This window comes from Babylonia areolata, chromosome 4 (assembly GCF_041734735.1).
Source record: "Babylonia areolata isolate BAREFJ2019XMU chromosome 4, ASM4173473v1, whole genome shotgun sequence".
Taxonomy (NCBI): Eukaryota; Metazoa; Mollusca; class Gastropoda; order Neogastropoda; family Buccinidae; genus Babylonia; species Babylonia areolata.
Window position 1 is genome coordinate 51,491,039 of NC_134879.1, and position 12,500 is coordinate 51,503,538.

Below are 12,500 nucleotides of genomic sequence, written 5' to 3' on the forward strand. Positions count from 1 at the left end.
ACATAATTATTGTCCTACACATCTACACACACGTGCACGCACACACTGACTTACGCATCCAAATATTGTCTTTCAGTCAGTTTGTACCAAATAGTCGATCTTCCCCAAACACAAGACATTTCACACACACATGTGTATCTAAATACATACATATTCACACACACACATACACACAGAGATACATTTGATACATTTAAGTACGTCTTCGGTCATTTCAAAATAGACATTCAATTTTCTTCAAAACATGACATTTTACACACACACACACACACACACACACGCACGCACGCACGCACGCACGCATCAACACACACACACACACACACACACTCACATATACATATGATAGTCAGTCGTGTCCGACTATGACCATCAGAACAGCAGAGGAGGCAACTGCTGTTCCGACTATTTGGGCTAGAATTTGATTATAGTGGAGAGTGTCTTGCCCAAGTTACATCCCCACTCTCTCGGCCAAGAGGGTTTTAGGACAGTCGGCGTTGGGATGGTTCCCAAAGGCCAACCAGCCCACAAGGCTGCAGCGCTAAGAGCCAGTGCAATTTTGCCTCCTAGTTTGACAGTAATAGTCCTTTACAAAAGACCAAGCTGTAAGTGATTTTCCATTGACTGGAGAGACCATTGATAATACAGCTCTCACTTTGCTGTTGGCTTAAATGTAAACTTATGTCAATATGTGATATAAGCCGAGTTGGGCCGCACACACGCACACACACCAACACATTCACACACACACACACGTACGCCACAAGAGACGACAGTGACTGAATGTGAAGCAACAGAGAGGAGCATGGCGCCTTCCTCACCTGGTTCTGCATGAACTGCTCCCACCTGTGCACGACAGGGATGTGGTCCACGTAGGACAGGGTCCCGTAGTGCAGGCTGGTGGCCACTGCCACCACGATGAACTTGAGATTGTTGCCCACTGACACTCCTGCTCCAGCACAGACGCACATAAGCAACAAACAGGAACAAACGTATGGAGGTATATACTTTAACCATTTCACCATATTTAAATCTCTCTCTCTCTCTCTCTCTCTCTCTCTCACACACACACACACACACAAATGCATTTGTGGAATTTCTGTCCGATGTACATAAAGTGGATTTTGTACTTATTTGTTTATAAAATAAAATAAAATAAAATTAAGTTAAATAAAAAGACCTCTGTAGATATACCGTGCAATAAATCTCTGTCTGTCTATCTCTTTGGCGCACGAAGTAACACGCATCCATTGGATTAGATCCACAAAGGGGCCATCTCAAAGGAATTCAAGACAAGACAATGACAGCATAGCACTGCATACTATCACACAGCGATATCAGCATATATATATCTGTTCCAATCACATAGACACGGTCGGTTTGTGATAAGTTTTCAGGGCCTGTGCGGTCGGATGGGTACCAAAGCCAAACTGAACTGAATGCAGTTAAAAATAAAATAAAATAAAATAAAATAAACCCACCAAACCCAGCCACTTGCACATGAAGCAAAAATGTGTTTGTTGGCTCACCTTCCAGCGAGGGAAGAGGGGTGGTGTATGGAGTGGCCTGTTCCCCCATGAAAGAGTTGAAGCTGCGATAATCATCTGTGTCATCTTGCCGAAAGCCGTCCCACAGCCAGTAGTTCACTGCCACCTGTGGGATGAGGATGGTAATGTGTTGATCGTGCATTTACTGATTTTCTTATTCAATCATTCACACACATATCTATTTATTATCTATTTATCTCTGTGTGTGTGTGTGTGTGTGTGTGTGTGTGTGTGTGTGTGTGCGTGTTTCGTTCTTTCTTCCCCCCCCCCCCCTTCTTATGCACAGAAGAGGATTCTTTTTTCTTACTTTTTTATTTTTATTTTTTAATTTTTTAATAATAAAGATAAGTCTTTTTTTCTTCATTCTGCTACAGGTCAAGGCGTTTCACCTTCAGCAGGTTTTCTACCTTTCCACCTTGGTCGCAATTTTCTTCTCCCTTTGACAATTGGGTTATTCGCGGATACTGAGGCTCAATGAATATATCAATACATACATGAAACAGTAAATGAACAAGTACATACATAAACAGACAAGGTACGTACATCCAGGTAATGATGGTAGGAGGTGTTGAAGTGCGAGATGTTATAATGCGGACTCAGCGCCGTCACAAAGTTGTTGAGAGTGGTTCTGTTCCAAGGAAGGCTGGCGTCAATGTCCGACAACATGGCGTCATTCTGGCCAACACCACACGTCAACCAAAGTCTGATGATAGGTTGGAAACAAAATGCAGCCAAGGGATCGAACGAACAAAATAAAAACAAATGACAAAAAGTGCCACCCAGAACTACAAGCTAGTATATATGAGGCATAAAGTTAAATAAAGACACGAGACAGACGCACATTTCCGATAAAACTGATATTTTCATGCGAAGAAAGCCTATGCTAAAACGAATAATGATGCATTACCGATCCTCTTTAACTCTGATTTATGAAATCGGAAATGCTGTGCTGAAGAACTGAACAGAAAAAGACAGCTACATGAACATGTGGACTGAAACAGACGCACTGCGAAACATAAACGTATAATTATACAGCATGCGGCGACCGCGTACAAACCAGCGAACATTATACTATTTATAGTCAGACTTGTGATTCAAAAGTCAGACTTGTTAGTTATCTATCATCAAAACATCGCGCGCACTTTGTCACGCCTGCGAAATAACACTGGACAATGCATACAATCCCGAAACACAAACAGAAATGCATTAAAAATTAATAATGATAACTGGGATAAAGAAATAGATCTAGTATTACCTTCAGAAAAGTGTTCAGTTCCCGCATGAAGCAGCGAATCTTGAGGCGTCCAGTGTTGATGTCTCGTCGGATTTTCAAGTCTTCCGCTTCTTGGTGGGTGAAGTTGTGTAGTGTGTCACACAGGTTCTGTCAAGTGATGCGACTATATGATGTGGTCGGTGACTTTAAAATAATTATACGTAAAGATACGCGCATGCACAGACGCACACACATTAACACGCTTAATCTCTCTTCTGCATTCATTCTGTCTCTCTCCATTCAAAATTTTAATGAAAGCCCCTTCTAAACAACAGCTCCAAACATTTATAAAACTAAATCTACATTTATCGTTCACTGCCAGATTATGCATGTTGTGCTTACACACACTTATATCAGTTAGAATCTTATTTAGATTTTATTCTAATCCTTCACAGGCCAAGTTCGCTGTTGAAGGTAACGTCATTCTGTCTTTTCGTCACATACAATGACACAGTCTCAAGTTCTGTATGTGATAGTCCGTTGCTAAAACCATACTAAACACAATCACAGTGTAATCATACTTAACACTGTCACAGTGTTTGAGTGAGAATAGATCATGCCAGTAACTTAAAAGATACAAAGCAGATTTTCATTGTCGACACAGCAACAATACCTCACGCATTTGGCATTACTGACATGCTTGGCAATCTGCATTTCTGAAACACACTATAATTAACTTATTCTCTCTTTCATCAAATCAGAAAACTACAAGTATCATATACTGACAGAATTGTCGTAATTTCTTCTTTAAATCTATACCATTAGTGTTTGCCTACGATAAACTGATTTAACACAATTAGCAATTTTCAGCTCCAAACTCATTAAAGATGATTTGTTTCAAGTGACTTAAATCAAGATTATAAATTTCTCTTTAATAATCAACACTTCATTTTACGCTCATTAGAAAGGTGGTTTTGAGCTCTTTGTTTTGCAACCAGTCTGACATAAATTGGTTCAGGAATCATTTAGAAATCTATCATTGAACACCTAGCAACAGCAACAAACAAATTTTGCCACTTGCGGCAATTTGCTTGCAGCCGTGAAGTGCCGTCAGTGTGGTCAGCGTGACCTGCACAAATAGCGTGACGGGTGTTGGCATTGGTCAGTTTTCACATTCACCTGCCTGTGGTTATTGCCTTCCTGTGTGTGTGTGTGTGTCTCCCCAAAGGCCAGCATCTCACATCATTGAAAGTCGACTGTCTGTGTTGTGTTGATGATTTGTAAATTATAAGTTCCGACACGTTACTTGTGTTCATATAAGTATGTTGATAGTATCTTAGGTTGGTAACTTTGTTTTGACATGCCGTCACAGGTCTGTGTGATGGATTTAGATAAGCAGAAAACCATTTGATTCCTTCGAACGTCACAGCTAGTCATTGACGTAGAGTGTTGACGTGAAAATCATTTTGTCTCCACTCACCAACCTGGCATTCCGACACTGTGAATTGTTCAAGAATATTCTGTGGATGATGCATTCTTTCTCATCTGCTCACACTGATCCGAATAGTCATCGCGGTAACAACTATCTAATGAAAGGTTAGGCTCTTGGTATCCCGCGTTTAGTGGAGGAAATTTAGCTGCAGATTACAAGCCTGAATTAGCTGTGTTGATGTTTGGCTTCTTTGGCGCAACCAGATATCTGCAGCACTTGCTGGTCAAGCCATGCTAGTTCTTCCAATCATTGTATGGTCAGGCCATGCTAGTTCTTCCAATCATTGTATGGTCAAGCCATGCTGGTTCTTCCAATCATTGTATGGTCAAGCCATGCTAGGTCTTCCAATCATTGTATGGTCAAGCCATGCTAGTTCTTCCAATCATTGTATTGAGCATGAGTTGCGATTTCATCTCCCAGTTTGCCAGTATCTAATGTGGAAGCCACCTATTCGTCATCGTGTTTAGTATTCATGTATTATTTCATATGCTGATATCAGTATTGCTACAGTGTTAAGTATTCCTTTCATTATACTGACTCTAAGTATGACCAACCTCACAGTTACATTATGCTTAGTCCTTTATAATATGTATAGTACTCTGTGTGATGATTACAAGATTATGTTGGATTAATATCAGCTATTGTTGAACACAATCAGATATGTATCGAAGTCTCGTGATCATAAATCAGCTACCATGCTTTTTCCAATACGGCTTACCCAAGTATAGTGCCACGTAGCAACTGATCTATTTGATTCACTTGACACAGTATAAGCATCACATAATCTATATTATCAGTGTGCCTTCAGTAAACCAGCATTAGCCACTTTTTACTACACTGTATAAATGCAAGAGGAATGCCATTTGATTTCAGTGTTTGGTCTTCACACATATTCATAATTGAGGTTATGTTGTTGGCAATTCCAAACGAAGTGGTAGTCTTTCCATTGTAATATGAATATACAATAATACTTACACACACACACACACACACATACACACACACACAGATATATATATATATATATATCATGTGCTTACTATCCACTTGTATACAGGCACTGTCTTCTTTTCTTTTCTTCTTCCCTATTGTAATAAAACATAGAAAACCCTTTGTTACTGGCATCTATATGCCCCTGACCTGTGTGTGGAATTTTTTATCCTGTTAATTCTTTAATCTTTTAAATCCACCCCCTTTTTTATACCATCCCGGGTCACAGTGTTACAAAATGTGTATTGCCAACAGAACTATTCAGGATAGGATTTGTTCAGGGATTTTCTTTTTGTGTTTTAATTCTTTAATCCTCTTATCCAAATTAAACACCACAGCAAAAAAATAATCCCCCTTACCACTCTAACTATTAGAAATATATAACCAACACTTGCAAGCTTCGAGTCCCCACCAACTCCCGAATTCCATCCATCCACCACCATCACCAACCCTTCCCACCCCCATACCCCCACCCCACTCTTTCACACACACCCTAAACTGACCATCAGACTTTGCTGAGCGGCCTCCGTGTTGGGATCGAAGGTATCATCGAACACCTCCCTCCCGTGGCAAGTGTAACTGGAGAAAGAGCAGGGGGAGAGGTCCCTAGTCCTCACCCCCCACAGGAGCACCAGCTCGATTGACGTGTCCACCATGTTGTCCGCGAAGCCGCCACTGGCCAGGCGGAACGCCCGCGTGTAGTGGTGGTTCTCCTTGAACAGACCCACCTGGAACAAGATAAGAGAAAGTTTTGGATGGGCAGATGAATGGATGGGTGGATGGGTATGTGGGTAGATTTTATCTTATCCCATCCTCTGCATCTTTTTGGTGCATAGGCCTTACACCTCCTCCAATTCGAATTCTCTCTCATGCGCAACGACGTCCAGACCCTTCCTGTCGCAGTTTCAGCGTTAGCGTCACTAAAAAGTTAACAATGTCAGAACATCGTGAGGTGAGCCACCAGAGAAAGAACTGCTACTGACTCGCATGGGTGATGTTCAGTGGTGCCTTACTGATTCAAAACAAGCAGGACAAAATTTTCTAACCCCCACCCCTCAGTGATGACAGTAATTGCTTGTTCGCGAAACCAGACTGGGTGAACGTCCATCCAGGATTGGTGTCTGCTATCTTGTTTATTGAGTCTCCATGAATCTAAACACTTTGACATGGAAGAGGATGGAAGGCAAAATTTATGGGAAAAGATTAACAGCAAAATCACAACACACTAAACGTGGGATCTGAAAACAGCGAGAAAGAGACAAAAACATACTACGAAATGAACAGCAGCAGAGCACGAAACGATGAGAGAGGATAAACAACCCCGAAAGGAGAAAGAAAATAACATGGAACAAGCGTAGGGCAAAAACTTAAAGCCCTGCTGACAAGTACAGACCTGTTGGTTGTCGGGCTTCAGGCGTGCAGCGGACAGGGCGAACACCACGATGATCGCCAAGAGAGAGGCAAGGATCAGCCAGCGACACACCTTGTGCATCACGAAACGGAGGTAGTAGTCCCGGAAAAACAGCACCAACCAACGGTACTCTGGCTGGGCCTCACAAGCATCTGGGTCATCGCTGTCTCCATCGGCTCGACTGTCGGTGGGATTGGTGTCTGGGGATTCTTTCACGTGGTTCAGTCTCAAGGACTGGCTGTGTTCGTGGGACGTGACTGGATCGGTGGTAGTGACCTTGTCATCCTTGTGTTCTGTGGATGGCTCTTGGTGCGGCAGCCTGGGCTGCAGTGCCAGCCCACAGGCCTCAGACATTGGTCCTGAAGCTTCTACATGGTTGTGGGGTGATTCGTTGAACGAAATAGTGTTTTCGAAAGGCCTGTCACCGTCTCCATCTATACAGGCTAGTGTGCTTGATGAAGTGTTTGTTTCGTTCAAATTAGCATTGGAATCAAGGTGTAGCTGGGCAGCCTCTGAGTTTACAAAATTCAATTCAGCATCCTCGACATCAGTCAACAACTGCTGATCGTCATCATCATTATCCCCGGCAGACTGGGAGTGATCGCTTGAAGCGTTTCCATGCTTTTTGTGACTGCAGCATTTCAAGCCTTTGCAGCATCGGAGGAGGTTCTTGTTCTCGAAGTGCAGGTGATAGAACACCACGATGGTGGGAAAGAAGGTGATGACGGAGATATAGTCAATGACCACCAAAATGGCCGCGAAAACGCCGAAGGAGCTGATGGCCAGAAGAGGGGATATAGCGCTAACCAAGAAGGCCAGCATAGTGGTTAAAGAGGTCACGAACATGGACAAGGTAGACTTGCGATAGGTCTCGTCCAAGCGATAGGCGAGAGTGGGGAAATGACGCAGTTCGCTGGCCTTCCAGGCATCCCAGAACACAAACAAATCGTCCGCACCTATCCCCAGTATGACGAACATGACCAGCACGTGGAAGAAGCCAAAGTAATCATAGCCGATCACCACCCGGTAAATAAGGTTGGTCTCCACAAAACTGCACAGGATGCTGAACACTCCCAAGATCGTGATCCATAATGAGCGGGTGTGAAAGAGGATAAAGCCAAAAATAAAAATGACGCTGCCTATAGCAAGCTTCATGTCATTGAAACCCTGTAGCTTGGCGTCCTCGATCATCATCTCTTCGTTGTAATACAGAAACGTGAATTGCTCCGTCTTCAGGTAACGTTCCAACAGAGGTTTGAGCTTTCTCTCCATAAAGTTCACAGTGGCGTCTATCATCTGTTGGTATGACTTCCCTTTCATTGGGTACCCAAATGGGATGATGGATCGGGTGTAGCTGACGTGAACGTAGCTGGAGTTGATCGTGTGGGTTTTGCTCAGGGCGAACCTGAACCAGCCTTTCGTCACGTCATGAGTGTAGGCTTTGTACAGCACCTGCACGATGTTGTCGAAGTGGGGGTCGTTGAAGACGGGGTCAAGGCAACTTAAGGTGCCATCAAAGAGACGGAGGACGGAAAAGGCTGGGGTGCAAGCACCGTCCTTTGTCAGCTGACAGAAGTCCTTGTAGCCTTTCACCTTCACCAGACTGTCCTCTATGCTCTGCATCACCTTCAGGTTGTCCTTGGTGAAGATGTTCCTGTCGCCAGCGTCATACAGCACCAGCAGGCTTTTTTCGGAGCGCTTGGCTCTGGGCCAGCTGTCCGCCTGTTTGTCAGCAGGGAGGTGTCGCAGCACCCTGTAAGAAAATTGCAATGTTTTTCAAAGCGAATATGTGAAATGCTTTTATTTGATAACATATGTTTATTACTCTTGTTTAATCAAGTAATCCGCGTGTGTGGGGTGGGTGGGTGCGGGTGTGTGCTGATTATCTGGTTGCGGTTTTCCGCAATTTATCTTTATTCTTATCTTATCTGTCTATTATAATCAATGTGCAGTATAGTAGGCTATGTTTATAATTATATTCAAGTAATGTTTCTTAATTCTTTCTGTTTTTACATTAAGAATACTAGTTATTACCTGCAGTGTGTGGATGTATGTATGAAACGGTATATGTGATATTTTTTTACATTTGTATCTTCGTAATATTCGTAAAAGCTGTTGTTGACTTTTACAGTTATGGTCCCCATGTTGTTTACTTGTCTATGTTGTGATAATGCACCTGACCAAATTTCTCCAGTTGGAGATAATAAAGTTATTCTTATCTTATCTTAAAAAAAAAGGTGGAACTACAACTCTAATCAATTCTTGCACGATGTCACGGGTTTATAAAACACCAAGTTTCAACACACAATCTTTCTTAACACAGTGTGACGAATATGCTGGAGTATTGTTTGAAAATATGGAATGACATTTTGATTTAGAAGCTCCTTCATAAATGAGAGAAAGGTAAAGCTGTGATATCCATAAAGGAAAACTAAAAGTAAAATACACAAATATTCATGTTATTTTTCTCCACAATGAGAGGATAACACTGTTGTACAAATGTTCAGCACACACACACACACACACACACACACACATAAAGTGAGAGAGAGAGAGAGATACACACACACTCACACACACCAAGATGTTGTGATACCATGTTTAAAAAAAAAAAGAGAATGAAACTTCAAAAATGAGGTAGTATGCATACATTAAACACACATATACACACAGAGAGAAATGTGTTGCAATATGTTGCAATTACTATGTTAAAAGACAAACAGAGAGACAGAGAATGAAACTTCGACACACAAATCACCATTTCATCACTTCCACTCTCCATTTCATGTTTAAACTAGCATGCACAATTGTCTTGTTTATTCCATTTCTTTCTGTCATGTCCTTCATTCTTTCTTGTTGTTTCGTCACTGTCTTTCTTTTTTCTTCATCCCTTTCTTGCTTTCATGGGCCTGTTTGTTCTGCTATCCACCCTACCCTACTCTCTCTCTCTCTCTCTCTCTCTCACACACACACACCCTCCCAGCTCATGTAACACTGAACGGAACCGTTCATTCGCACCTGACGTTACTATTGTATTATCATAATGAATATATCTGAGCAAGGAATTGGTGCTAGGTTTGTTTTGTTTTCTTGTTGTATAAAAAAAGCTTTTTTCCAAACCCACCACAAGCACAGCAGATACACTCAAATGTAAATGCACACACACAGGCACACACATACGCGCGCACACATACGCTCACACACACACACACACACACACACACACGCACACACACGCGCGCACACGCACGCACACACACACACACACACACACCAACGGAACCGTTCATTCGCACCGGACGGAGAGGGAAAAGTGGAGCTCTTTCAGTTTGCCGTTCCTCCCCAACCCCTTTCGCCGCACTATGCCCTGTGAAGTGATTTGCTGACCGGGGAAGGATTTTTAATCCCATCAAGACTGGACTGTGCTCAAAAGCAGCCGACCGTTTGCGGCTTCGGGAGCACAGAATAAGGAGAGGGGAGTGTGTGTGTGTGTGTGTGTGTGAGGGGGGGTGGGGGGGGTGGGGGGGTCCGGAGGGGATGGGGGGCGGGGTGTGGAGGGGGTGTTAGAGGTAGGTGGAAGTGGGGTGGGAGGTTGGGGGGTCGCGTTATGTCACTGAATTAAGCAAGAAGCAATGATAATTGAAAGTTTATAAGAGCTTGCTACGTCCCCACAGCGGGATTAGAGTTAATCAATGCTGCCACAACCCCCTGCCCCCCAACCCCCGTCCACGTCAAAGCTCTTTTTCTCTACCCCCCATCACCCCTCCCCGCCCTCTCTCTCTCTTTTGGATTTTCCAGCAAACATGGTCATAATATGGTTTCGACATTCAATATGGCTTCCAGCCGAAAATAAGTAGCTCCATTCCACAGGATACTATCAGTTATATATAATCATACATATAGACCGTAGCTTGATTTGAACATACAAGCATTTAAAAGATTGTTTTCCTTTCTTGAGTGTGATATATTTCATTGTTTTTGTGGGTTTTTTGTGTGTTTTTTCGCAGTTGCGAAGATCAGATCTACATAATTTTTTTTCCTGAATTCCTGTCTGTCTCTCGTCTGTCTATCTGTATGTTGTTGTTTTTTCTCCTTTGTCTTCAGACTGTATGACTTGTGTTATGTAGTATCACTGTGAAGTAGTTCCTGATAACAGTTGTAGTTATAGATAAGTGACGGCAATAATGAAAAATATCTGACATAGATAATATGCATACTTTTGTGAAATAAGGAATTGTAATATCTCTCTGTCTCTCCTTCTATCCCTCTTCAGTCTCTCATCCCCCTTGCCTCCAATATTCGGAGGAGTGTCAGGATTACGTGCTGATGATATAGTTCATTATGACATCATCATCATCATCATCATCATCCACCTTCTCTCTTCCCTCCTTCTCTCTGTCTGTCCCTCCCACTCTCTCTCTCTCTCAATTAAGACTGGGTTGATAAAGACATGATCATCATCATCATCATCACCATCACCATCTCTCTCTCTCTCTCTCTCCGTTTCTTTTCTTTGTTTCGTACAGAGGGCTGGGAAAAACAACCAAATTTTGATGTTATTGTGCTCACCTCACTACCTCCATAAAATAAAATCCCGTTCGTTGATTTTCTGTGTGTCCATCTGTCTGTCTTTCCTTTCTTCTTTCAAAATCTACATTACAAAATAACATTTTCACAGCTGTCGAACACATCAAAGTTATCACTAAAAACAAATTAAGTATTAATATTTCTGAAAAAATTCAACACGCTAATTTCTAAACTGGATGACATACAGTCCCAAATCACAAAACTGGACGCATCAAACAATCAGCTGATAAAAGAAAACAAGTCAATGGCGAAAAGATTGAAGAAGTTCACCTCCACAAAATCCTTGGCGTTATTGCTGATAATAGCAAGTAATATCACATTTCGCTGCTATGCAAAAAGGTATAAAAGATATTCAGTTGAAGAAGTTCACCACCACAAAATCCTTGACGTTATTGCTGATAATAGCAAGTAATATCATATTTCGCTGTTATGCAAAAAGGTATAAAAGATATTCATCAACTGTCTAAAACAGAACACGTTTTGAATCCTCATTGTCGAAAGCTTTTTTTTCAACGCTTATATTAAATTACAAATCAACGATGCTTCGACATCGTGGGATTCACCAAGTGAAAACCCTCGTTAACTCTGCATTGACGAGCCATAAAACTGACCTTCTAAAATCTTCGTAATTGACTATATCTGACTGCAGATCTCCCAGTATCAATCCACTGGAAACAGTATCAGTATCAGTAGCTCAAGGAGGCGTCACTGCGTTCCGACAAATCCATATACTCTACACCACATCTGCCAAGCAGATGCCTGACCAGCGGCGTAACCCAACGCGCTTAGTCAGGCCTTGAAAAAAAAGATAAATAAAATAAAATAAAAATAAAAATAGAACAAAGATTATATACAGCAAAGGTCTATATATGTTTAAAATCATGCCTGGATTTGCTCTAACCTCACTAAAAACAAACAAACCAAAGAAAGACAATTGTTAAGCATCAAGTTCGTAAAGGTATGGTGCCACTTCCAGTGATAATGCGATACATATCCATTGTTAACGACAAACATGTATTGATTGTCAATAATTATGTTTCTGCCTCTCTTCTCCCCTGTCAGTCTGTGTGTGTGTGTGTGTGTGTGTGTGTGTGTGTGTGTGTGTGTGTGTGTGTGTGTGTGTGTGTGTGTGTTTCTTCTGTCAGTCTCTTATTATGCCTGCGTGTATATCAGCCTCCCCCACTTTCTCTTACTCTTCCCTTTTCTTCTTTTTGCTCTCCACCACACCTCGTCCCTATTGTTATTCCTTCATGGCGAGAA

General features: G+C 42.1%; 1 protein-coding gene across 1 annotated transcript in view; it reads right to left on the minus strand.

The window, feature by feature from the left end:
- LOC143281289 (protein dispatched homolog 1-like) overlaps positions 1-12,500 on the minus strand; it is a 30,377-nt gene that overhangs the window by 9,645 nt on the left and 8,232 nt on the right. The window contains exons 3-8 of the mRNA XM_076586425.1: positions 6,636-8,406; positions 5,746-5,970; positions 2,803-2,928; positions 2,091-2,222; positions 1,530-1,653; positions 822-949 (exon numbers count right to left, since the gene is read on the minus strand). Coding sequence (XP_076442540.1) covers positions 822-949; positions 1,530-1,653; positions 2,091-2,222; positions 2,803-2,928; positions 5,746-5,970; positions 6,636-8,406 — 2,506 coding nt within the window. The remainder of the gene's footprint in view (positions 1-821; positions 950-1,529; positions 1,654-2,090; positions 2,223-2,802; positions 2,929-5,745; positions 5,971-6,635; positions 8,407-12,500) is intronic.